The sequence below is a fragment of the Manacus candei genome, unplaced genomic scaffold (assembly GCF_025592945.1).
Source record: "Manacus candei isolate 608988 ecotype Guabito, Panama unplaced genomic scaffold, ASM2559294v1 h1tg000014l, whole genome shotgun sequence".
Classification (NCBI taxonomy): domain Eukaryota; kingdom Metazoa; phylum Chordata; class Aves; order Passeriformes; family Pipridae; genus Manacus; species Manacus candei.
Window position 1 is genome coordinate 16,998,144 of NW_026138062.1, and position 27,888 is coordinate 17,026,031.

At 38.0% G+C, this 27,888-nt stretch overlaps 1 protein-coding gene across 2 annotated transcripts in view; it reads left to right on the forward strand.

Moving 5' to 3' along the window:
• The window catches only part of FREM2 (FRAS1 related extracellular matrix 2), a 121,007-nt gene extending 96,166 nt beyond the window's left edge, over positions 1-24,841 (forward strand). Inside the window, exons 13-24 of one of the 2 annotated variants that reach the window (XM_051780384.1) lie at positions 855-1,013; positions 1,895-2,198; positions 2,345-2,476; positions 3,084-3,415; positions 12,856-13,048; positions 15,327-15,431; positions 16,558-16,685; positions 16,780-16,914; positions 21,004-21,130; positions 21,325-21,512; positions 22,401-22,547; positions 24,196-24,841. In XM_051780384.1, coding sequence (XP_051636344.1) covers positions 855-1,013; positions 1,895-2,198; positions 2,345-2,476; positions 3,084-3,415; positions 12,856-13,048; positions 15,327-15,431; positions 16,558-16,685; positions 16,780-16,914; positions 21,004-21,130; positions 21,325-21,512; positions 22,401-22,547; positions 24,196-24,708 — 2,463 coding nt within the window. In that variant the 3' untranslated portion in view covers positions 24,709-24,841. Of the gene's footprint in view, positions 1-854; positions 1,014-1,894; positions 2,199-2,344; positions 2,477-3,083; positions 3,416-12,855; positions 13,049-15,326; positions 15,432-16,557; positions 16,686-16,779; positions 16,915-21,003; positions 21,131-21,324; positions 21,513-22,400; positions 22,548-24,195 lie in introns of those variants that run through there. The other variant, XM_051780385.1, reaches the window with a different exon arrangement.
• The last annotated feature ends 3,047 nt before the right edge of the window (positions 24,842-27,888 follow it).

The window sequence follows — 27,888 nt, forward strand, 5'->3', positions numbered from 1 at the left end:
TGGATCATAGTTTTACATTTATCTTAAGATTTATTCGCACCATCTTGGCTTGTATCTTAAAAGACAAAGAGGATCATCTCAGCTGACATGGTAGCACCTACACAAAACATTATGTTGCCAAGGCAATTGTGTTGATGGGACATAGAGTCAGTGAAAGACTGAAGTCTTCAAGATATCACTCCACACACATTCTCCTCGTATAATCAGTCCTAGAAACTGATGTCCTCTTGGAAACACTCTCTGGCAATAAAGTGTAACCTCTATGCTGTAAAAAGAGCAATTGGTGAAATGTAACTTTTACTGTCAAAACCATGTTAATGTTATTCTTGTTGTGTGAGATGAAATAGCCACATATTCTTGGTTTTTTTAACATTATAACATACATAGTTTTAATTTAAACAGTATATTCCTCTGGTATAAAATGTTCTTGAAATTCTCTAGCTGCTTCATCAGTGTCATACCACATATAGTCTGACTATATATGACTACAATAATATAGCCAGACAGAACCTTTGCTGATGACAAAGACCGTTTCCACCAGGTATTAAAGCACACAGTGCACACTGGGGTTCTGCCAGCATACTGAAGTGATTCAAGAAAGCTGGGACACAAGGCTAAAGGTCTGGGATCTTCAGTGTACTGAGAAGAAAAAAATCATTTTACCTCTTCCTTTTGCACTCTGCAATGTACTTTGCAGTGCCTCAACCCTTTCTCAATAGCTCATCCAATTGAGGTTTTAGAACTTCTTTAGGAACAATGTTTCAAAGGCTAGACATATTCTGATCGAGGTCCAGCTTGAATCCCCTTGTTTATTTAATTTTCACAGAGAACTGTTTCTGTCTTTTCATTGTCAGACAGCCAAGGCCATTGTTTACATAGAAGAAATGAACAGCATGGCAGACGTCACTTTTCCCTCTGTCCCTCAAGTTGCATCTCTTCTGATATATGATGATATTTCTAGAGCCAAAGACAGAACCAGTCCTGTAGCTGGCTATCCTGTCATCTGTATCACAGTGAGTATCTCTGGGGAAAAAATGGAACAAAATCAGTATATGGATTTTGTGTGGTGGATTTTAGGCACCCAGTATTGATCAATATTGTGATGAGTCACATATGAGTCCAAGCTAGAACTGTCCTCAGAGCTAATCTGATTTGTTTGGATAATGAATCCATATTCAGGAGACAAAAAGCATAGAAAGATGTTTCATTTGTTCATCACTGAGAACAGTTTGATACTCACACTATGTCTGTGTATGACCTTACTATTTCCTGCATTATCTTGCCTTAATTTGCGGAGTTAAAATCACTGGAGATAACAGATGAGACATTGTTTTCAATGAGTACCACAAACTGAAAAATGGGTGCTGTTTACTGAAGGACTGGAGGCTTCTTTGATTGTAATTTTGCAACTGAAAAGTTTACATGAATATGCATATACATTGTGGAACATTTTTATCCATCTGCATCTTCAGTTTGTTTCTCACACATTTCTTATACACAGGAACTTGCTGTGTGTTGAATGGTTCTCTTAAGTCAAAAAAAAAATAAGAAGAAAAAGAAAATTTTGAAATACAAAGGATATTTGCAGAATTAGATCAAAGGAAGAAGTTCAAATTAAAGCAGTATGTGAGAATGTAGTTTGTGCCTTCATAACTATGCCACATTTTCACCTATATATCATAATTTAAAATATTTTATTTCAATAAGCATAATTAGATATGCCTTTTAATCTACCCCAACAGTGCTAAAAGCATTACTGTCAAAATAAGGTGATTTCTTAAGAGATTCACTGGGATCGTCAGTTCCATGTTGTTGAGTTTTGTGATTCCTGATAACTTAAAATTCCTTTGCCATGAAGCAAAGAAATTGCTAACATATCGGCCTTCTTCTGCAGGCTTGTAATCCTAAATATGAAGACTTTGACAAGACTGGTTCTATATGTGCCAGTGAGAACATCAATAATACTCTGACTCAGTACCGGTGGCTTGTAAGTGCACCCACTGGCCCTGATGGTGTGACCAGCCCCATGAAGGAGGTTGACTTTGATACCTTCTTCACGTCCTCTAAAATGATTACGCTCGACTCCATTTACTTTCAAGCTGGTTCTCGTGTCCAGTGTGCGGCTCGGGCTGTGAATTCAGATGGGAATGAAGGTCTTGAGCTTATGAGCCCTATTGTAACTATCAGCACATCAGAAGGTAAGACTTCATCACCTCATGCAAAATTCACAGGTCTCTTTTGGATCCCAAATTCTGTCCTAACAAAATCTGATTACATGATCAGGCATTTTAACATTACAGTCTCTGGACATAAAAGTAAGGTTGCTTTCTCTTTTTTCCATTAGGTCTTTGTCAACCTCGTATATCAGGAGTAGTTGGAGCAGAACCATTCTCTGCCAAATTGCGCTATACTGGCCCAGAAGATCCTGATTATGCCAACCTCATCAAACTGACCGTCACAATGCCACATATTGATGGTATGCGAAAATTAGCTGTAAAGTTAGAACTCATACAACATGTTGTTATTTGAGCTATTTTATTGGTCGTATTGTTCTAAATAGACAAAATAATAATATGATCTTTTAACATGTGGGAACAGAGAAAAATGTTATGAGTGAACAAGCACAGTTTGCAACAAGGTGGATGAAATACAGTATTGATACATAGTCTCTGATGTGAAGATTTAGTGTTTTCAGATTAATTGGACAATTTACATAAATTAAGCTAGATGTACGCTTTGTGAAACTCCTTTGAAGTGCATAGAAATATACCATTTAATTATTATGTGCTTCTGAAAAAGTCAGATGAAATTTTTATTATTGAAATATTGATATGTTGAATATTATTATGATGTAATTTTAATATGTTTATAAATATTTTATTTGGCTCTGCATAGTATACAGACATAATTATTGTGGATAGCACTCATACACACTTAGCATATCAACTTTCTTTGAATTCTAAAGTGCAATGCAAAATGCAGAAACACTGGATAATATGCTTAATGTTTGACAAAGTTTGGCTAAATTAAGCAGCTCTGAAAACTGACATTTAGTGATAGTGCTATAAATTAATGTTTTTTAGGCATGCTACCTGTTATTTCTACAAGAGAACTCTCCAACTTTGAGCTGACACTTAGTCCTGATGGAACTAGAGTTGGAAATCATAAATGCTCCAACCTGTTGGATTACACAGAAGTAAAAACCCATCATGGTTTTTTAACTGATGCTACCAAGAATCCAGATGTGGTTGGAGAGACCATTCCCTATCAATACAGCCCAACAATCAGAGGCTTCAATACCTTGCGCTTTTACCGCAATCTGAATCTGGAAGCCTGTTTATGGGAGTTTGTTAGCTATTATGACATGTCTGAGCTCCTCACAGATTGTGGAGGCACCATTGGGACAGATGGACAGGTATGAAACTATAACTTGATTTTGTACTGTATTCTTAAAGTATTTCCCTTATGAGGCACCCATCCTAGTAGAAATAAGTGGATTTAGAATTAATTTAGTTGAAAAGTGTTCTTTTTTCCTTAAGAAGAAATAGACTTCTCCTCAGGTTGGCTTATTTCTTAAAACTATCAATATCCATTAAATGCTAATAAGCTCTATGTGAAATCCTTGTCCAATTAAAATTAATGAGAATAATTTGGTTTGAATTAAATTTGCTACGATTTTCTCCCAGTACAGTTCTGGAGTATTTTAGGACAAACTAATCCCACTTTCACTGTATAGTGAGCCAATTTAATCTTTTCTTAGAATGAAAGCCTTCTGGCATATTGCTTTTAGCCCATAGATAGTACTGGGCTATTTAGTATTAGTTGTGGTGTATCTTAAAAAACAGTTTTAAAATACTGTGGAGGGACTTCTTGCCAATAACTATGGACTGCAGTGTCCTACCAGCTGCTTGACTCTGCTGATCTTTTGCTCACTGGGTAACAAGACCCATCAATGCAGACAGCACAGTGGTCTCACATTACCCATCAAAAAATTCCTTGGTCAGGAAGCAGAGAAACTGCCATATGGAGTGGCTGAAGAACAGAGCTGTGAAAGTGGTTGGGGAGTTAAAAGAAGGAGATTGGAGAGATCTTCAGGTGTCCTTTGGAAAATGTTTTCTAGAAATCCATAGTAATGTGGAAGATAAACAGTGCAGGATTTCTTCTGGTGCAGTCACAGTGAAATTAATCCCTGGGTCTTCCTTATGTTGTCACTATTATAAGCCTGTCTGATCTCACTCAGGCTCTGGAGTACAAAGTCTGTAACTCTGAAGAGCAGTCCTTAATGTACAGAAAAACCTCTTTGGAGAGTAATCCTACAGGCTTGAAAAAAAACTGGAAATGCAGGATCTCATTTCCGAGAAGTCTGTCCACAGGTCCCTGACTTTCCTAGTGCACTAGGGTTCCTTGTTGAACCACTGTGAAAAGGATGAGGCTGCTTTGAGAAATGACCATAATTTCTCTGCTTGTTTAACATTTTACCAGGGACCCACTTTCTATCAGGCCTCAACAGACCTAAATGCACAAATTCTTATTTTGTTAGTCCCAAATGGCATAAGGCAGATGTGAAAAGTGTGTCGTTGCCCAAAGAAACATATGGGCATTTGCAACAACAAAGCTACTGTACTACTAAAAGCCTAGTTGCCAATGGACATATAGATATCTAATCAGATAAACTGGTTTTTTTGTTGTTTTTGTTATACTTACACACCTGAAGTCCATTTTACTCCATGCATCAGCTCCCTTGCAGGTGATACAGTCAGTTTGCTGGAAAAGAAATTGCACCAGGATCTCTTTAGCCCTTGGTTAACTTGGTTAACATTCTGTCCCTCTTAACTAGAGATTACATACTCTGTAAAGCATAAGACCAGAACAGAATGGAGCTTCTGCCTTTAGATTAAAAGGCCTTGATGGATATGTCATCCCAGTGCTTTGTCATCAGTTCTGGTTCCTTGTCTGTTACAGAGACCAGTTCGAGGTCTCTGCCTTGATGTTGGGAGCTCACTGTTCGTGCATCTGCTTGGGCTTGCCCCTCTGCTGCAAGCAGATCCTCCTACAGGTGCATTCCACTGAAACTATGAACCTGTCAGAGGGAAGGGGAAGGCATCCCAGTGTGGGATGTAAACGTTACACATTCCCACAAGATAAAAATGACAGGAATGTTTGCTGTTCCTAGAATGATTTCATTTCTTCAACTCATCATTCCTTTGGCTATCTCCTTTTACCCATGCAATATGCAACAGTATATTCTTATTTCCCAGACAACACAATCATAAGCACACACAACTTCCAAGCAGCTGTAACTATGCAAACCAGTTCTACTTCAGTGAAAAGGAGGGAAGACTTGGTATGAATCCTTTTTATTTGAAATACTTTTGTGTCCTTTAGGGGGAAGGCTGAATATCTAGTTTAGACAAATGTGTATCTAAATAAAACCTGTTTATGTCTATGTGCATATAAACAGAGGAGAAAATACACACCATTCCAATACTTTAGTAAATTAAAAGAACCCGTATATTCAGTTTAGGGGGACATGCATAAGTGGTAATGTGGCCAAGGAAGAGAGCTGTCCTTTCCTTAGGTTCCAGAAGTATTCTGTACTTTATGTAAGATCTCTCATTTAAAAGCAGAGAGGGGTGTACTTGAGCTGTGAGAGCCATGAAACTGCAGCTGAAGTCACCCTTTAGTGCCTTGTAGGTTATGGCTAAAAGGTTACAGTGTGTTAAGTGAAATATCAAGCTGAATTACTTCTAGCGGTGAAGCATTGCCCCACAGCCAGTATGCACTTCACTGACCTCCCTGTTTTTCCCACCTCCATTTAATTCTTCTCCAGGTTTGGTCTTTATCTTCACATGACCCCTTCCAACTGAGAGGGGAGGCAGTCAGTGCCCTATCTCTGTGGTTGTCACCATTGTTGTTTTTTTCTCCTCCAGTGAACAATTAATAATCCTCCTCTGTGAGAGGAAAGCTGGCAGCTATGGTTTTCACCATTTTTTAGCACACAAAGGAAGTTTAAATCCTATAATACAGACAGAACAGATAAATAACAAAAACATTCTTACCACATCCTCTGCTACCACTGCAAATTTAATGTCTTGAATTTACCAAATACTTTGGCTTGATCTTTAGGCTCAAAATTTTGTTTTTTGACTCTAGTTCTCCAGTACCTGTATGGTCAAAGATAGCCAGGTTGATTCAGAGAGAGAGATTTCACAAAAGGATCTGGCAATATCTTACATGATGTGGACCTTCACTTTATGGAAACTCCTGCTGTGGTAGGGGAAGAAGATGAACTTTAGTGAGCAAGAAGTGAGGTGGGAGACCTGCAGCTGGTGTGGTTCTTCTGGCATAACTCCTAGTGTTTGCTGCAAACTGCAGCTGTCTTAGTCAGTTCCCATGAACTCATGAACTGTCATAATACATACAGAGAAGGTCTTAGTTTTCTTTTTTTTTTCCTTTGAGGCCTTTTGATTGTGACCCATTCTCTTTCTCAATTATTCTGTGCATGAGCAAACCTTGTGTGAGTTAGTTGTAGCACTCCTTTCAGTGTACAGCTTGACGGTTTGTTCCTGGGGTCTGCCCACAACTGAAAAATCAGGCACTTATGTATCTAAATATGGATTTAGATGTGCAGCTGAAGGAACTTCTATTTAAAAATAAAGGCCTACTCCTCTTTAAAGTGAGCTAATTAATTTGGATTAGAATTTTGTCCTTGTTAAAGTTAAGGTCAACTTTAATAATTAGCAGTTTTCTTTAAGAGAACCCGCAGTCACAGCCTGAAATTCAGTGTCTGCATTTGGATATATACAGGTCTTAAAAAGGGAAACTCGCCTACTTGAGAGCTGTCTTCCTGTGTACTTTCAAGTAACTAATAAAGGTTAGACTTTACTTCACAGGGACATTGTGTAAGTCAAGTACTACAGGCATCTCACATTCTCAAGATACAGGTTCTGAAACAATGACAGATCTTCATGAAAGGAAGTTAAAAAATGAGACAATGGAAACAAAGCAAGTGACTGTCCTTTAAAAAAGTGTATATTGAAGTGTTGGCCTACACTTATTTGATAGAGTGTGAAGTATCATTTGATTTCATTTCCTACTGTTATACTTCATTTTCTCTTTGCTATAGTCAAGCAGTTTGGCATCTGAAGGCTCCTGTGTGGTTCTGGACAGGTATTTATTTATGGATGTTGCTTTCCCTAGTTCCAGTCCATTGCCAGACTTGGAATAGGGAAGCAAGGAAATTACCATTCCAGCAAATTTTATTAACAACTAGTTAATCAAGTCTTTTACAGAAACAAGAAGGTGAAGAATGTGTATTAAAATACTTGAATGTACAGATTTATACCTCGAAACTACAGTAATTGAGTATAGCTGAGCAGTTTGCTTTTTCTCTTCAAAAACCAGTTATTTCTGGCCCAAAGTGAAAATGTCTGTCGTTCAGTAGGTTCAGTTCATATTTATGCTACACATTACAGCACTGAATGTTTGAAAATCCCATCTGCAAACAGATTAAAATCACTAATGTACTGCTGCAGCTTATACAAGCCAGCTTGCAGAGGGTTTTTGTTACACAGAAACAGTATATTTCCAGCTTTAGTAGTTAGTATTTCTAGTTTTACAGAAGTCATACTTTCAGGAGAAAACTAATCTCTTCTGAAAAATCTCATTAGATCTTATAAAATGTAAATAAACAGAAATGTCTGTTTTCATATTTTTATATTCACTCTAGCCACCACAGTCAAGTATAAGAAAGCCCTACAACTCATATTTCCTTGACATGAAACCTCACTAAGAGCCAAACATTTTTTCTCTAGCTGTAAACATGTGCATTTAGTAAGCTGTGAAGAAAAAGCTACTATAAAGTTAATGCACCAGATGTGTAACAAAGTCAGAGGTTAAATTTTTTCAAGAAACTGGCATTTCAAGGCTCTATTGCATTTTCCTCTCCATTCAGACTTCTTTAAACAATGCTTTGCATTTCACCTGTGACCTACATGGCTGAGTTCCTTGTTGGGGCCAAATCTTAGGTTTACCATATTGACATTCTGTATGCAATTAATTGATAGCATTGTTAAACTTTTGTGGCTCAAATTCACAGACATAGCAAGTAGACACAATAGAAAATGAGATGGCAATTTGGAGGACAAAAATAGAATTTTCATGTAAAGCCTGTTTCATTGAAATATATAGTATAAAACATGGACTTGTGTTATTCCTAATGTCTAATTCTGATTTTATCAGTACAGCCAGTGTACATACACACTCACTGCCAAGTTCTGTCCTCTGGAAATGTAAGCCAGCTAAATAAAGCACACTATAAATGCAGCACAGAGACCAAGCCCCAAACTCTTTACTGAAAATATTTTTTATTGTAAATATTCTCACACACATGAATTTTGAGGTGTGCTACTTGATGATTTGTTATCTACATTTTTCCAAATATTAACTGTAAGCGTCTGTTCCCTGCTTGGAACATTTTTTGTCTTCTGTCTTCTCTGGTTCTCCAGACCTGGCATTGTTACAGAGTTGTAGACACAATTTCCTCAGTTCAGCTGAGGTGTAGCTGTAGTTTGTATTTCTCTCCCGGTATCACAAGGCTAAAATTCACACCCACTTATTATGGTTTAAAATTGATGTTAGTGAATGTAATTTTGTCAATACCACTGGTAAAATCTCCTATATGATGTATGCACATAATGCACCTGTTCTGTCTTCCCACAGCAGTTAAGCTGATCCTACATTTACAGAGCTCTAAGTTACCATTTTGGTCTCATCAGTGTCACATTGAGATATAGTATGAACAGCTGGCTGCTTTCAATAGGCTTTGCAGGCAGTGCTGGAAAAGAAAGATAATTCAATGGAAAGAATGTTTTCTCATGTTTGTCTAAACAACGTTATTAAGAGGACTAGAGAAGTAAGAGTCCTCCATCTGTGTAACACATTCCATTGATTCATTTGAGGAGTGGGGGCAAGGAGGTGGCTGCTCACTTTGACACAGTTTTCCTCTGCAGTCAACTTCCTCTGTATTTTATTTTTATTGTATCAAAAGGTTCTTTCATATAGCATATCTTGAGATTTTTCTGCCTATGGAAGAGTAGATTTCCCCTTGTAGAAACAATAGGCCCTTAAAAGTTTTCATTTACTGTTAGAAGAGAGAAAATTATTTATTCAGTAATTCTCTGACTATCAGTGTTGTAGGTTTGCCTCCACACCTGCAAATCCATGAGTGCATAAGGAGGGGTTTGTGTGCATAAAAACTCAATGAGCTTTTAACAAGAACTCCTTCCTCTTCCCACATGCCAGGAATCACATGTAAGGGCAGCTATGCTGATGGAAGCACATAGATGTACACAAATAAATTGCAGGCTGGGGCAAACAGCCCTGCTGTCTAGACATCTCTTGCAGATTTTACTAAAAGGAAAGAACCTTTTAAATTCTAGAGTCCTAGAAATGGAGAGAGTTTCAGATTTTCCCGTGAGTAATGGTAACGTACGTCAGAGGAGCAGTGTTTCCAGCAAACTTGCCCCAGAAGGGATCCTACTACTAGGTTTCCACCAGTACAAATGCTGTGAGCTCACTAGCACTAGGGTCCCATTGAATGGAGTCAAGAAAACTCTAAAATGTGTCTTAAAAACCTCATTAAGGGATTTCTTTATGTACAATATTCATGAAGACCTGATGATACCTTGTACTTGAAAATCAAGAAAAGCTTTGAAAGGAGATTTTGTTTGTTTTTTTTAATTGAGGTGGCATAAGATACTCAGCTAGAAGAGCTTTTGTGGATCCCCCTGTCCAGGCTACTTTTAGCTCTACATAATGTTGTTCAAACTCTAGTAGACTTAATCTAAAAACTAACCAGATTTCATGACCTCACTATTCCTGTTGAATGCCACCACACTGAAGGCTAGAAATTCTTCTGATTTCTAGCCTGTATTTGTCATGATCATCTCATGCCCGTTTGTTCCCATGTCAGCACCATCTTTCATCATCAGTAGCCCTTCTCCGCTGTTCATCTCCTGATGTATATAGACAGCATTCTCATTCCCTCTCAGCCTTTGTCGTGCTAGGCTTAACAACCTGACTATTTTAGACTCTTCTCATCAGATAGTTTTGCCATTCTGGTGATTATGTTGATTCCCTTTTGTACGATCTGCAATGCAAATTAGACTTTTTCAAGCATGGATGATCAAAGCTCTTCCAGATAAGCTCTCACTAGTGCTCTGTATAATGACATGCATGCTTCTAATTTCCACCTCATTCCTCAGTTTGTCTTAGGATCATAGCACATGCAGAAGGTAGGAAGATCATAGTTATGCTGTGATCAACTCACATACCAAAATTTTTTTCCCCTCTGTTGTTTCTAACAAGTGTCTTTCATTTCTACCAGAAATCTCTGTGACTGGTTTCTATTACCTTATACTTTAAGCTATAAAATTTCATCTCGCTACTATTATTCTAGTCCTCAAGGTCATTAAATTCTCACTTTGATATTCCAGTCCTCTACTTTGTCATTTAGCATTGTGTATGCTTCTGTTCAAGAGAATAATGGACATATATTAAATCCTCTTCCATGTGCTTTTGTCTCCTCCTCATAGGCAAACTGAATTTCAGATCTTTGACTTCAGTGTCTAATTGTTACTGTACATCATGCAGCTGTAGAACAAAAACACATAGAGAAAAGCCAACACAGTTTGTCTGGGATGACCTTACAATAGAAACATGTTCATTATACTGCCACATATATTCAGTTCTTGATACACTTCCAGGAAACGACAAATTTTTGAGGTTATTCTTGAATCAAAGGCAAACCATGAGGCACTCTAGAGCTACATCATAGCTATATTTTTTTATAGAAGTGAGAATACTGTGTTGTTATTTGGAACAACTTAGCAGATCTGTGTCCAAAATAATTACTCAGATACCCATGCAGGTAGGTATCACAAAGATAAACTTGCTACTAAAGAATAATATTTTTGTCTAACTTCTATTTGTCATCCAATACATATAGAGAAGCAATCCTTTTTGTTGTTGTTGTTCCAAATAGAAGTTCTCGATTGTGTTTATGTAAAGCCAACAAAGAAGCATTAATATAAAATAATCTACAACTGTAGCATCTCAACTCATCTACCAGTTTGTGTTACTGTTTTACTTTTCAGTGGTGCCAGATTCTTTTCAGTGGTGCCCAGTGACAGGACAAAGAGTAATGGCTGTAAAATAAACCATGAAAAGTTCACCTCAACATGAGGAAAAACTTTACGTTGAGAGTGGCAGAGCGCTGGAACAAGCTGCCCAGGGAGGTCGGGGAGTCTTCCTCTCTGCAGACATTCAAAACTCCCTTGCACACATTTCTGGGTCACCTGCTCTAGGCGACCCTGCCTTGGCACGGGAGTTGAACTAGATGGTCTCCAGAGATCCCTTCCAACCCTGACAATTCTGTGATTCTGTGTGTTTCCAGACTGTTTACTGTCTAAATGCTAGCACATATTGTGGAATGATACAAACAATGTAAGTTGAAAGGGTTTTGGTAGCATACTGTGTAGATCAAGGAGCGTCACACGTGAAAGCAAGTTGTGGCAACTACAGATATTTGCTTTAATGAATTAAGGCTAATTAGTTTAGAGTATTTAGTTAGTGCAAGCAGTAAATTTGTGGTTTCATCATATTACTAAAAGTTTTGTCAGGCATTTGGAAACGTAAAGCAGCTGTGAGGTAATGGACGTTCAGCTCCCTGACATGCCACTGGGTGAACCCAGAAACAGTTTGATTTTTACATAGCTTGTAAAATTTGAATGCTGGGAGTTTTTAACAGTGCAAAACACTCTTTAGAAGAATGTAAGGTAATCACTCCAGGGAAATGTTCAGATGTACAAATTTATATATGGAATTTCTATTGGAAGTAAATGAGTATTAACAATATTTGTGCCTTTGAAAAGTTTCCCACTGGGAGATGATCTCAGTGTCTTTCCTTCCATGATTCTTTCTGAGAAAATCCAGAATGGTCTAAAAGGATCTGTATTGCACATTTCTAATCAGAGATATATGAATGAGAAAGTATTTGTAACAAAACATAAATACATAGACTCTTCGGAAAAGTTTGGATCCATGAATCATGTAAGAGCTATCTTAAGAGGTGACAGTTTACTGGCACTATTCTTCTCTTTTTTTGTCAAAATAGATATAAATAATATGTAATTCTTTGATAACTACAGCACTATTGTTTTGTACAATATATGCATAAAGGGTCTATTTTTAAATCCATATCAACTTGCATATTATTTTTAGTTCTTCCAAACAGTGAGAAAATGTGATTTGTCTTTTTGCATGCCATATGTTAGCTACTATCCATGCACAAAGGAAGAAATAGTTGCAAAGATGAGTAAGTACAGTCCAAGGACTCAGTCTTGCAATAATGTCTGAGCAATTTTGGGGTCTTCCAGGAATGCTTCTTAGATAGTAGTAACAGAAGAAGGTAAGCAAAAGATTTGGTTAAAGCACAAGGATAGAGAAAATGAAAAAGGATATATGAAAAATTTCTAAAGCCTTCATTTGTATTTATGTTGTTTATGTATTAAGAAAACCTGAACAAAAATGCTGAGTCAAAATTGAGAGGGTTATGTGTTATAAGGAGTCATTATCAGTTTGAAATACAGAAATGGAATTTAAAGATATGTAAGCTAAGCTGAAAACCTTGAAATGTGGTTTTGCACTTCATCTATAATTTGCAAAAAGAGAGAATTTGATTCAGTCACAATATTTATTTGAAGATCTGTCTTCCCTTTCTCTTGCATTTGGCTTACCTGTGCAATGCTGCCTATCAGGATCACTAACCCTAGTGTATAATTTTTGTTTTTATAGGTTCTCAACTTAGTACAGTCCTATGTCACACTGAGAGTCCCTTTGTACGTCTCTTATGTTTTCCACTCTCCTGTGGGTATAGGAGGCTGGCAGCATTTCGACCTACAGTCAGAGCTTCGGCTGACTTTTGTGTATGACACTGCCATCCTGTGGACGGATGGGATCGGTAGCCCCCCTGAAGCAGAGCTCCAAGGTGAGTGTTGGATTTCCTTGCACAGAACTCATGCTCTGTTACTAACACTATAATTTACACACAGTAGGATGATTTTTCAATCATTCCAATACTAAAAAAAAAAATTAAAAATTACTATTTATTATCATTTGCGAACAATCTATCAGTTCCTAGTGCTCACAGGTCTCTGCTGGAGTGTTTATAAAAACTGTGTAAAGTTGACATCAGTGCTTTTATTGCAAAGAAAGACAATTTTACTATTATATTTGAAGTAAATCTACAAAAATTAAAAAATTATTTCTACTCAGAACCTCAAGGTACATTGTGTAACCATATTCTGTTATCACACAAGATGTTTGCACTTTAGTGAAAAAAAATTGAAGGTTTTCTGTGATGCCATTTTTCCTGGCTATGAATTGCCAGGTTCAGAAACTTTTGATATTTTGAAAACATTGTGAAACATGCAAAAGAAACAAATATATTATGAGGATAATAACCTGTTCTGCATTTAAAGTAGTAAACTGTGAAACATTCTGTAAATGTGTTAGATACTGTCAATAAATGTGAGTGTAACTAGTCAACAAATCAAACTATATCATTACAGAATTTATCTTTGTAAAAAGTTAATTTATTTTTTAAAAGTAGAGACATACAGTTGTGTGTGCAAGATTATAATATATAGTTACAACTTTATGCTGTGTTGTTCTGTTTATGAAAATTTACATAGTATTTTCCAGCATTAAGCTTCATGTGTCCCATATATCTCTCAACCTAAGTTAGAATACAGGCACCAGCTGTAGTTATTTACATGCACCTACACAATTTCAGGACTCCAGGGAACATAAAATCATTTTTTGTTTCTGCAAACTCTGTATATGGATTACAGAATGACAGAAGTCATTGCTGTGCAATTTCTGTTTTTATGTTTAAAGAGCAGGAAATGAGGAGTGGCAAGGGGAATCTACAGTGCCTGAAGAATAAAGCACATCATGCCATGCCTAAAGAATAAGCTGCATGCCAAGAATCATGTGATGCGCTGGTCACCAAATAACAACCAGTTCTAATCCTCTGTCTCAGGAGTTATGTGGGGCATCTATGCCGCCATTTCCTGTATTTGATGCTTTATTTTTTTTATTTCTCTTTTTGAGAAGCTGATGGCCAGATCTTTGGAGATGCTGAACTTTGACAGTTCCCTTTGAAAACAGCTGGGATAAAGTATATGATAAAGAGGGGGGCATCTGAGATTAGACCTCCAGCATATCCCGATCTGATTTGGGTAGTATTTTTTGAGCAGCTATTTTTCTTAGCATGGAGGAGTTAACTAGTTTCTTGTTTACTTCCGTAACTCTAAATTCATATAATTGTTCTACATAAATTCTACTTAACACTGTGAAGCAGTCAAGGTCTTCTAAAACCATAATTCATACATATATAGAGAGACATATATTTCTAATGTACCAATAAATATGATTGGTACAGGTGATTTTATACAGGTAGTATACATTCACACTGGTGAGTGCATTTGGTTGCCAGCACATTCATGGGGGAACATTCCTCTTTCCTTCTTTTTCCTGGCGAGCAGAATGATAGTACATCACTGGCTCTTTGTAAAGGATCACTGGAGGAAATGCCTGAATTCTGAAGCTTTGCAGAATTCTAGAGAAAAAGGGACTTTGTTGCAAGCTACAGCCGTAAACCGCTTCTGACATGTAAGCAAGACCTTGCAATGTGAAATTAAAAGGCATAAACCTGTGTTTTGGACCAAATTCATGCCAAAAATTGCCAGCAATGCAAAGTCTGTCAAAATGAGTTTCACAGATTGAAGCACCCCAACACAAATTGCTGTGGAAGTCACAACCAATTGCTACAACTAAATGCTGGTGGTTCCTGCCTTGGCACAGTAGACACTGCTAAAGAGTATCTCTGAAGCAGCTATTCTTCCTTCTGCAGACTCCCCTGACAGTTGACCATGCCTGTTGCCTGAACACAACCACAGACTGTTCTGTGTGGATGTTTTCCAGGCTATTGGAGCAGCTCTGTAGGTCCATGGTAACATGTGAAAGCATGACTTCACCGGGAAATTCTATGTGTGCTTTGGAAGCTGTTGTGAAAACTCTAGGCCTCGCTGCGTAAATTCTTGTTTGATAATAATCTTGAGACAACTCAAAAAGTGCCAGCAGGACCCCTCCCAAACAGCTGGCATGACAAGAAATGGAAGAGTGGGTCTGGTGTTTCATAGGAGTGTGATTTACTTGTCATCTGCAAGTGGAACAAACCTTGTTAATTGTTTTGCTGCCAGGTTCCCTGTACCCAACCAGCATGCGTATTAGTGAAGAGGGGCGCTTGGTTGTCAACTTCAAGACTGAAGCCCGGTTTCATGGCCTATTTGTTATGTCCCATCCTGGTAAGCGTAATCTACACTTTAGCAGTACTATACAAAGACACCCCTCCCAAATTTTATGCTATTCACTTTTTTCTATTTCTGCTACTGATATCTGACTTTATTTTTGTATAAGGATGTTTTCTCTACTTGAGATTTCTTACTTGACATTGATGACTGTGTTCAGGTTGTCAAACGTTGAAACGTGGATGAATGTGATAGAAAGCAGATCAAGAGTCTGTTTCATGAAAGATGAAGATCTAGGCCATTCTGTCCATTAGAGATCTACAGATTTGTGGTTTTAATCCAGTAGTTATGATTACTGTTTAGTTATTTTGCCCTAGGAACTTACATAGCATTAAAATTTCTTTTCTAACTTGAAACTTTTCTGGGTTATTTAGACCTTTTTCAGAGAGCAAGAAAAGGCATCGTATCACTCAGTTAATATAACATTCTCGCTGACATTCAATTAATTATTGCTGAGGACCTGTTCCTGCAATTTAATCTGTTTAAACCTCATGCCTTTATTCAGAATAATTGCAGGTGTAAGACTCTGTGTATGGACATAAAACTGAGCATGAATGCCAGCCATGGAAAAGATTATCTAACTAAATTAAATCTGCTGAACAACAATGAGAAGGGAAAAAACAATTAAGAAATCTCCTTTAGTTTAACTCAGGGGGTTTTAAACCTATAAAACTCCTTCATAGTGCTTCTACTTTTTCTCAGCTGTCCTCTTTGTATGTTAGGCTTTGCCTATTGGGTGGTGCCAAAAACTTTGCATTGCTAAAAGAAACTATGTTATGTTTCCCTGGGATGACATTCCAAGTTTAAAACAGGACAGATATAATAGATCTTTGCCTTTCCACTGTCACTGTTTTACCTGTCTGTTAAATTTAGTATTCATACAGTTCTTGTTGTGCAGTCCAAAAGCAACCCTTGAACAGACACATGAACAACAATCAAGGAGACCCTACTGAATTGACTGTAAATGGTTCGTTAATTTCAGTTAATAAAACCCAATGCCCTGTAAAGGTATTAACGTCAGCTATGGCATTATGGTTTATGAATTACTGGAAATGTTTTTCAGGCTCTGAGATTTGCAATGAAACACTAAAGGTGACAAATCTGTTTCTTGGCATCTTTCTAGCTTCATCTCTAACTTCCATGGTTATGTCAACTGATCACCCAGGCCTAACATTTAGCCTCAGCCTCATCCGAAGTGAACCAACCTATAACCAACCAGTACAGCAGTGGAGCTTTGTCTCAGATTTTGCGGTAAAACCTCAGCCTTCACTATGTCTTCTATTGCCCTAGCCTGTTGGCTAGGATCTGGTGGTACAGCTACCTCTTTATCTCTGTCTGTGTTTAGGTTCGAGACTATTCTGGAACATACACCGTGAAACTGATAGCCTGTACCACTACTCCACATCAGGAGTACAGCCTGCCAGTGATCTGCAATCCTAGAGAGCCAATCACTTTTGATCTGGATATCCGATTCCAGCAGGTACCATTCCAATGATACCTTTGTTGTGTTTTCTTTTTAGTTTGATTCCCATATTGCCTGTGTTGGTCTTGTAATAATAGCACTGGAAACTGAATTTACTTGCTTATAAACAAAGCATTTCTAAATTGGTGGGACAGCACATACTCTTCTCCTGCTAAATAATCAGTTTTACCCAACTGGGAAAGGCAAATGTAGGAGCATAAATGGACTTTTTCCTCAATGCGTGACCAGTCTTTAATAGTCAATAACAAGGTCACTGACCTTGAGGCTTGGAGGCTAGTTACTGTGATGTGATAGTAACGTTTGGGAATTCTTTTCTTGTCTGTTGGCTTTGGTAGGAATCAATTTTATCAAGTAATTAGGCAAATATAAAACAATTATCAGGTTTTCATTGACACAAAATCAGAAGTAGGTCTCTGGTATTAGAAGTGTGTCCTCCAGAGGAAGGTCCATTCAGCCCTAAGTTATAACTTCCTTCACTGACTGTAGAAGAAGTGTAGATAATCAACACTGGTAAAGTGCTTAGCTTTAGGACACAAAAGTGGCTGAAACAAATCTGATCCATAGCAATATGGATCATATGGGAATATAAGAGCAGGCAAACAGCATACCTTTCACAAAGCTCAGCTGTAAATGAAATTATATACTTTTCTGTTATTTGGAGCCAATACAGCTAATACTGGAACAGTGTGGCTGTGGTTTCATGCTCATTAATAGTACAGATGTATGCCATTAAATCATCTTACAGTATGAATCTGATCCAGATCAGTCAGGGATTCACAATCACTTTTCTGTTGAATTAGCTAGAGTACACAAGGGAATGTATGCAGTCTTTATGCTTTCATTTGGCAATATGCCAGCTATGGGAGAATAGATGGTTCCTGATAGGGCATTAAGTCCTGGAAAAGCAGAGGGATGATACATGATCTGATGTGAAACCTGCCTTCTCAGAGTTAACCAGCAAAACATTTTGAAAAAGTTTGAATGGAGTGGGTGAGGGGAATTTATAATAGTTCAGCACCTCGGCTTTTGTCTGGCATTTTTAATCTGCTTCTAGGGACTCTAAAGCAATTCATAGCAATGCTAAACCACAACTTGTGTATAGACAATACGATGTTGATATTTCAAAGGAAGTTCAAAAACCTGCAAAAATCATTGCAAAAGGGACAAAGTAGCCTAGGGAGAGACCTAACTCTCACCTGGAAGTAGCCTATGACTAAGAACTTAGAACTATGACTAAGAATTAGAACTGCCTTCGAATAAATAGATACTATAGGGGTCATTATATCAGATAAAGCTTTAATAATACAGTATATGGAAATTTCAGGTACCTCAATTCAAAATAGGCATAAGGTACAAAGTTGCAACAGTGTCATAGACTGTGGCCAGTTAATTCTTCGTCACCAAGAATTTTCAAACCAAGACCGTCTCTTTTTCTTGAGATACTCATAGTAAAAGAGGTTCAGGAAATTCTGTGGTCCATGATATTGTTCCATATGATCATAGATTGAAACACTATGTGGACTTAAAGCAGGTCCCAAAAAACCAGCAATTGGTAGCAGAACAATAGTACAAATTCAGTAGGCAGTATCTACCCTCTTAAAAGAGGGTAGGTTTAGTCTGGATATAAAGAGGACACTTTTTATAATAAGGGTGATGAGACACTGGCACAGATTCCCAGGGAAGTTGTGAAATGCCACATCCCTGGAAGTGTTTAAGGTCAGGTTGGATGGTGCTCTGAGCAACCTGGTCTAGTGGAAGACGTCCATGTCCATTGCCGAGAGGTTGGGTGAGATAATCTTTAAATGCGCCCTCCAACCCAAACCACTCTGTGACTCTCTGAAATCAGCGAGTATAGGTGTTATAACTGGACCAAAATTAATTTGACTGTAAAGTCTAGTGATAAAATGATGGAGCGGGACAGGAGTTGTATCCCCCAATTCTTTGTCTAGTGCTTCAGCTCCTGTACTGAATTACTTTCTTGGGATTTTTAATATTAGGGTTTTAATTTCCTTGGAAACTTTTTGTTCTAATTTCCTTCACAATTTTTTTCACTGTTCACGAGTGAGGAACCATTTTTAGATTCAAACATCAAGATGACAATGTATTTAGTGTTTTATCTCTGGAGTTTCAACATTTCCTTCTTTAACATATATCATCTGCACATCTCCTTTTTCCTCTCTCCATGGTCCCTGAGGAATGAAGCAGGTATCCTGAAACACTAGTGAGGGTTGTATTACTATTGTCTCACTCTGTCTCACTTCCTGAAGATTAACAGTATTCAACCTCCAGGCTTTGCTTTATCCCTTTCAGCATCTCCATTTTTAGATGTATATGACTATTTCCTGACAGACACACTTCCATAATCAGGATACTTGCTTCTCTGGGATGGACCAATCTTAAGAGTTCTCTGCTTCTTGAGGTGGCAACTATCACATGGGCTTTAATCCCATGGAGGTGGGATTGTTTACCACGAGTGATCTGCATTGTCTCCAGATCATCCATATGCAGAGCTGATGGACATGGCAAATAGGAAGAGTATATTGACAGTTACTCTTCTCACCCAGCAGATCCTCACAGATTATTTTTTTAGGAAGTCTTGCTTAAAACATCTCAAATACCCATGACAATAATTACACTTAAATTACTATCATAAATAACAGCTATGTGTTGGCTCCTGGCAGCCCTGAGACTTACATGTAAAACTGAAATAAAAATAGTAATTTAAAATAGAATGCCTAAGAGGTGTATTCATAGCGATACACACAGTATTCACCCAGGCCATTGCTTTCACTGTTCTTGCAAACTGTGTGCCTGAAATCCAGTCCTTTAGCTGAATACATCCTTCTTGTTTCTTATTCAGTGGACATTTGCGCTGCTCAGGAAGAGCTTGATGAGGCCATGGTTGTTGTTTCTCTTTTAAAAACAGCTGGAAACCAGTTGTGCCTGTCAAGTATTTGAAGCTATGGGACTGCAACACAATAGCCTGAATCCCAGGCATTTAGAAGGAAGCATTCCAAGAGAATGGAAATTATTTTTTTAATCGTTATTTCTGTGAAAAGGCTATGGTGGTAGGGTTACTCTTTCTGAAGAGTAACAGTGCATTTATAAAAATGTTTCAGCTATACATTTTTCTTGCTAAATCCCATTTCTTTGATAGTTTTGATACTATACTGTGAAATGGACCCTTGTCCATGGGCCAGAAAGAATGTTTTCTTTTTTGTTTTCCTTCCTTCCTTTCCACACGCTTATACATATATGTACATAAATATGCATATATATGTTATCATTTTTTTATTAGTTTAGTGACCTCTATTTATTTTCTTTTTTTTTAATGTGTATGTCTTCCACATTGTTTATTTAGGTACACACATCTTTTTAATCTTTAGCTTCCCCCCCAGTTCTTCTGTTCATTGTATTTATTTCTCTTTTATTATGTCCCTTTATAGTTTGCCTTCTGTCTTCCATTATATGGTCCCATGAGAACCTGCTGCTGATAGTACTGACTTATTTTATTCTTGTAATCAAGGAATAACCATAGATAACTGTGTCAAATATATAAAGATAAATGCTAGCATAAAAAGGTGTTCAAACAGTTTGGTGCATTTTCACATGCGCCATCTGATATCCTGCAGCACATCAGAAGAACTGATGCTTGCAAATAAATCCTCAGCAATGTGTACTTTAAATAATTGGCAGAGGATCAGAGCAGAGGTGAGACTTGAGTGTAAGAATGAAAATGGGATAGAGAAAACAGGCTCTCATGAGTCAGAGGGAGAGAAGTTTTTGAGGGAAATCTTTTCCTCATATTATCCCCACATAAGTTGCCCTGTGGACCTCCTTACCTGGGATTAGGAAAAATGTGGTGGAAAGAAACTAACCTAGAATACTATCAAATATCACAGATGCAGATAATCCAAAGGTTGCATGTAAAATGAACTATGTCTAGTACAAAGAAATCTTTTTTGTTAAACTGTATTTTTGCATGTAGATGTAAGGAGCTGATAAGTAATGTATGGGAGGTCATGCTTATGTTTTAAGAGTCATTAAAGAATACTTGTTAAACAGCCTTATGCTTTTGTGTTTTAGGTCAGTGACCCAGTGGCTGCTGAGTTCAGCTTGAATACCCAGATGTTCCTCCTCTCCAAAAAGACACTGTGGCTATCTGATGGCTCAATGGGCTTTGGGCAAGAAAGCGATGTTGCTTTCTCAGAAGGTATAATTGTGCACAGATCATGCACATTTAATTTGAATTCCTCACTATCAGGATCCTATTTCAGTCAAAACAAGATAGGAATAAGGTTTTGGGCTCATTGCACTAAGGTTCTTGACTAGGCTTATCAACTTAGCCTCGGAACTGGGCTATGTGTTCCAGTCTAATACAATGTGAACTCTATGCACTGTTTACAGGTGATATCATATATGGTCGGGTGATGGTGGATCCAGTGCAGAATTTGGGTGATTCCTTCTACTGTAGCATCGAGAAGGTTTTCCTGTGCACAGGAGCTGATGGATATGTACCCAAATATAATCCATCCAACACTGAATATGGGTGCCTTGCTGATTCACCATCCCTTTTGTACAGATTTAAGATTGTGGTAAGTGTTCTAATTCTGGGAGGGTGCACATATATATTTTAAAGTTTTTTCTAACTTCTCTTTTATCCAGAAACCAACCGTTCTTTAAAATGTTCTTGATGGCACCAAATTTTCAACTCAGCCTCCAGGCTAACATGAACTGATGGAGGCAATATCTTGCCTTTCACCCTCCTGGTTCTATTCTTAATCTTTCTGGGGACTGCCTTCAATAAGAGTTTGACCTAACTTAGAATCCCAAGATAGGCTTCTTTTCTGTGGTGTCTATATCCATTGACTATAGAGAGAGCCTTAGGAGACACGCAAGTTAAGGATTGGAATCTGTTTCCTATTTAGCCACCCAAAATGTAATGTATAGTGTAAAGTTAGTCATCTAGGTCACCTCTGTAATTCATAGGAAAAGAGAGATGGCTTAGAATATCTGAGATAATTTCCCTTCTGAAAATAACTATAGAATAAGCTAGGTAACTACAAACCTGATGCCCAACTTTTAGAGTTAACTTTAATTAAGATTATTATATAATTAGCTAAAAAAATTTATGTGAATGTCTGTTAATGAAATGAAATGTAGCTTCTTTAGGGTGGGAAATAGACTTCTTACTTTCATTTCAGACCATTTTTATGTATCTTTTTTATTTAAGAAATGTAACTATGATTGTTCTCTAGTGTTTCTCCCTTGTATTCCAGAAAAAAAATATCTTCGGGCAAGAGATTAAATAGAATTTAGTATAATTCAGATGTGACTACGACTATTTCTCATGTCTATTCTCTTGGTATTTCACTAGATTGCATAAAATAGCATGTGTAAATTACACAATTTATACATTGCATGTAAATATCTTCCTAGAAGAAATAAATTCGTGGTTTACAAACTATTTTTCCTCCACACAGGACAAGGCTCAACCAGAGACACAAGCCACAAGCTTTGGAAATGTGCTTTTTAATGCAAAACTTGCAATAGATGATCCTGAAGCAATTCCGTTAGTTAAACAGCCAGGCTCTGATGGATTTAAAGTAGACTCAACTCCTCTATTTCAGGTATGATTTCTATTACCTTATTAGTACTGAACCAAGAAAGAAACACTTGCACAAGTGCTGTTGTTAACTGAAAGTCATACTGAAGTTAACAGAAAGATTTATTCTGATTCCAGTGACAGTCAAATACGATTATAATTGCTTAAAAATTACTAGATATAAATTTGGAGCACTTATTAAAACATTTTTGTGGGATACTCTGCTTTTCTCTTGTTTAATTCCACAAACTAATCAGAAATTTACAGATTGTTCTTAAGCATTTCTCCTAAGAACTTAATAAGTTTCTTGTTACACAGGAATGTTTTATTGTTTCCCATCTCACTTCTCAAAGTCAAAATTAAAGAATCATAACTTTTATAGTGAATTTCATCAAAAGCTAGTTGATACTCAGAATTTTCTGTAAAATTCTTTCCTTGCAAACTCACACAGTGTGAAGCAGTGGAAAGCCTAAAAATTGATAACTAAAGGGTGCAACTACTTCTAAATAATATATAATCCTTCAACTGTGTGCATTCATCCTTTTCATCTATATAACCCATCCAAGAGTTGTCTCTTCACTATTTGTCTCTTTAGTATTTGCAAAACTACATGCAAAACTCAAGTGTATAAATGAGTAGAAAAAGTATGGAGGAGACTTTGATCCTAATCCTACCAACTTCAGTATTAAAGGTCCCATTGTAAGTAATGGAATATTTAAGAAAACAGCCTACTTATCAATATAAAAAGGGTTTCAAAATCTACCTCCAGGAAAATGAAACCTCATCTTTTTTATGTGAAGAATCCGTAATGCAGTGATTTTTCATCATCATTGTCAAAAGAATGAGAACATGAAGAAACAATAGTATATCCTGAAAAAGACTTGGAAAAAGTAGAGTAAAATAAAAAATGTGTTATTTCTCACAATAACAAAACTTGACTGCAGCCGTTTACATTATCAGTCAGTAGCTTCAAGACAGTATTCAGACAAGCCTACTGGATCTTGTGGGGGACAAATTTATTATGTATCCAGGAAAGACAAGAGAAATTCAAAGGAGATGGTATTATCTCACACAGACTGCAGGGACTCACACAGTCACAGAATGGATGAAGTTATCAGGAACCTGTGGAAATTGTCTGTTCCAACTCCCTGCTCAAAGCAGCATCACCTAGAGCAGGTTGCCGAGGACCGTGTCTGGTTGTGTTTTGAATATTTCCAACAAAGGAGACTCCAAGGCTCCCTGTTCCAATATTCAACCATACAGTAAAATATTGTTTTCTTACGGTGAGATGGAATTAGAGCCAGGGCCTGATCCACTGGCAGGTAGGGCCTGGAAGGTCCTTCTCTGTGGCCTGTCCACAGCTAAAGGTACTTTCTATGGCCTTTGACACTAATGGTACAGAAAAAATGCCAAGGCCATAGCTGTCTTCATCTGCATCTGATAGCCATAGAGTCTGGCTGCAGAGAGGAATGTAGACTAACCCCTCTTAAAATTTTGGCAGAAAACCTGACTTCTCTGGTGTACATTGGCACGTAGTGGGGTGTTATCTGTGCATGATTTTGAAATTGCTTGTCCGAGCAACCAGTTCAGAACAGAGATTGATTTCCCCTGCATATAGTGCTGTCCAAATTGTGTGTGTGTGTGTTTAAACACAAAAAAATGTTTCTTCCTAGGTGTCTTTGGGTAGGGAGTGGTACGTTCATACGATCTACACTGTCCGTTCCAAAGAGAATGCTAACCGTGGAATAGGCAAAAGGAGCGTGGAGCACCAGTACCACTTGCTCTTTAGTGGTGGGAGCCCAGGAACATCTACACAGAGACGACAGAAGAGGGGAGTTGAGCAGGACCCAGAACTTGCAAAAGACATTGGAATGGAAAACAGCCGAGGAACAAACATACAGCACATAGCACTAGATCGCACTGGCAAGAAACAGATCTCTCAAAGGGAGGTTGCAGTCAATGGTGTTCTCCCCAGAGAACTGAATAACCAAAGTACAGGAATCAGCATGGTCACAATCATTGGTGGAGCTGCTGCCATTTTCCTTGCCATTTGCTTAATTGCAATTATCATTTTGCTGCTAAAATGGAAACAAAATTCTGAGAAGAAAGAAGCCACAAACGAGGCAGGCAGCAATGAACCAATGATGCTACCACATAATTACAACAGCGACAGCTCAGAGGTTTGATTCCAAGACCACAAGATTCAAGCCACAGTCTCCAGAGTGCCTCAAAAAAAACCTTGAACTGCACAATTTTAGAAGCAGATAATGGTGACTCATTAGGAATAAAGAGTTCATATGCTTCTAGGTGTACTTGAAATTTGTTATCTTGAACTCTTTTTGCCATTATCAACAATAGTAGGAGCCGTACTGAATCTCCCACTTTGCACAAAAGGAAATGCTGACATCCCTATACCATGCACTGATTTCAAGCAGCAATTCAAGGGACTGCATTGTAAGGGAGAGTTATTGTTTTTGTACTTTCTGACATTTCAAAAAAATAAAAGAAACTATACAAAGGTGCTATATATCCTGTCTGCAATAAGAGAGGAGGTCTGTTTCTTCAGAAACACAATACTTGAGAGAAGGAATCCTTACACTCTTCTGTTAAATTTTGTACTGTTTCTCCCAAAGAACTCAATGTCTACAATTAGTTTGAAAGGTAATGAAATGCCTTAGGTATAAATCCTCCCTCCTATAGGCTTTTGACTTCACTTAAGCTATACCAGTGATTTTTTAAATTTTTTTTCTACTTATATGTAACTGAACTTTTTCAAAAAACAACTAGTTTATACAGCATAGCATTGTAAACAGTTGCATACCACAGCATGCAGTACATACTGTTTTCTGCAAATTCCTATTTGTCTATTTAATCTGAGAATTTTTTCCCCCTTATTTATGTTTATATAAAGCCAAAGAATGCAATAAAATCCAGAAAGAATTTTGGTTTTCAGTGAAACTGGATGCTTATATTCTCTTAAGTTTATAATGGAACATGGAAGTGTTTTAAGGTAATTGTATTTCTTAGTGCATGTCCACTGTTGAGAAATGCAAGCATTAGTATTTCAGTACTTAGAGAAGATGATAGATAGATTCAAAATGCAGAGGACAAGGTTCTGCCTGAACTGAGCCTAGGAATCTTGGTACTGAATCCAGCATGTAATTGTTAGTTGCCACATTAAATGGCAAAAAGTGAAGAAAAAGTTAGCATTTGATTGAATCAAGTAGTATTTATTGCTGTAAACCCAGCACATTTTGACAAGCATGCTGGATCATTGTTGTGCATTTTCTAATGAATGACTACTTTTGCAAGAGTAGCTCTAATTTTCTCTCAGCTTTCTTGAATTAGGTAGCATGGCAAGTTTGGATCAGCAGTGTCCCATATCAGTTTTTATCCAGACAGGACCTGTTCTGTCCTGAAGATGTTTTTATTCAGATGGGACCTGTTCTGTCCCTATCAAATGCTTGGCTATGAAAGCAATGTAACCTTCAGGAAATTGTCTCATTTTTCACATTAATGTTTTATATAAGTCCTTTCAAGTCATAGAAACATAGAATGACCTGGGTTGGCATGGACCTTAAAATCATCTAGTTCCAACCCCCCTGCCATGGGCAGAGACACCTTTTACTAGACCAGCTTGCTCAAAGCCTTGAACACTTCCAGCGATGAGGCATCCTGAACTTCTCTGGGCAACCTGTGCTAGTGTCTCACCACCCTCACAGTAAATTTCTTCCTAATATGTAAACCTATCCTCTTTCAGTTTGAAGTCATTACTCCTTGTGCTATTGCTACATTCCCTTGTATAAAGTCCCTCCCCAGCTTTCTTGTAGGCCCCATTCAGGAACTAGAAGGCTGTTTTCAGGTCTCCCCAAAGCCATCTCTTCTCCAGGCTGAACAATCACAACTCTCTGAGCCTGTCGTCATAGGAGAGGTGTTCCAGCCCTGTGATCATCTTCATGGCCATCCTCTGGACTCACTCCAACAGGTCCACTTATGTTGGAGGCCCCAGAGCTGGACACAGTACTTTAGGTGGGACCTCACAAGAGTGGAGTAAAGCAGAAGAATCACCTCCCTTGACCTGCTGGCCACACTTCTTATGATGCAGCCCAGGATAGGGCTGGCTTTCTGGGCTACAAGTGCACATTGCCAGCTTGTGTTCAGCTTCTCATTCACCAGCACCCTCAAGTCTTTCTCCTCAGGGCTGCTCTTAATTCATTCTCCACCCAGCCTGTCTCTGTGCTTGGAATTGCCCTGATTCAGGTGCAGGACCTTGCACTTGGCCTTCTTGAACTTCATGAGGTTCACACAGGCCCACCTCTCAAGCCTGTCAAGGTCCCTCAGGGTGCCATCCCTTCCCTCCAGCATGTCTACGACACCACACAGCTTGGTGTTGTCGGCAAACTTGCTGAAGTTGCGCTTGATCCCACTGTCCTCGTCACCAACAAAGATGTTAAACTGCAGTGGAGTCAGTGCAGTTGCCAATGTATTTCTCAATGGAGTTAAACTATATAAACTATATAAACTCTAAAGTACAATGTTGAAACTTTACCTGTTCCCTTCCACCATCTTGTGGAACTAGAAACTATCTTCAGCTGCAATACCCTTGGCATTTGGTATTCCAGGGATCATGCTGCAGGGATCTGAGTTAGCTGAGCAGGATTCAACTTGAAAGCAGCCTGGCTGTAACCACACAATGCTGCCTCTGAACTAGAAAAAAAATCCATCCAAAACACTTCCTGACCTGGCTGTGGTGCTCAGTCAGCACAGATAAACCTGACCTAGTAATACTGCACAATTGCCCTCTGAGCCATAAAGACTCAGAAATGTGGAGGTCTGCTAGCCTAGGAATATCTGTACTATGATTCAGTGTGAATATGTCCACAGAGAGACTCATTATATTGTTATGACTTCGCTCATTTAATGGGAGTTCATCAGTTTTTCGCAAAATGAATCAGGTCAAAATCTTTCCTACCTTTTCTAGGTTTTCTAAAGACAGTGATTAGAGAGCTTAATTGAAGGATGTTTGCAGCAACCCAAGGGTCAAACTCTGTTACTAAACTCTAGCAGTCATCCTTTATTTTAACTAATCTGAGTTCTAGCCTGAAAGAATTATCTGTAAGCCATGCCCAGTGCTTTAGACCTTTTCCCTAGTCACCTGACATCAATTTGCTCTTTTAATGTTCCCGGTTTTGTGATCCATGTATTATGTGTGCTAGATTGATCAAAGACTTAACCCACAGATACTTTTTGTATTTAGTAAGTTCACCATTAAGTTGCAAATGTAACCTCAAATTTGCCTTTGTGAAATCACTATGTGAAAAGCAGAATTTCCCTCCTAGAACCTGCACGTTTGGATAACAGCAGTC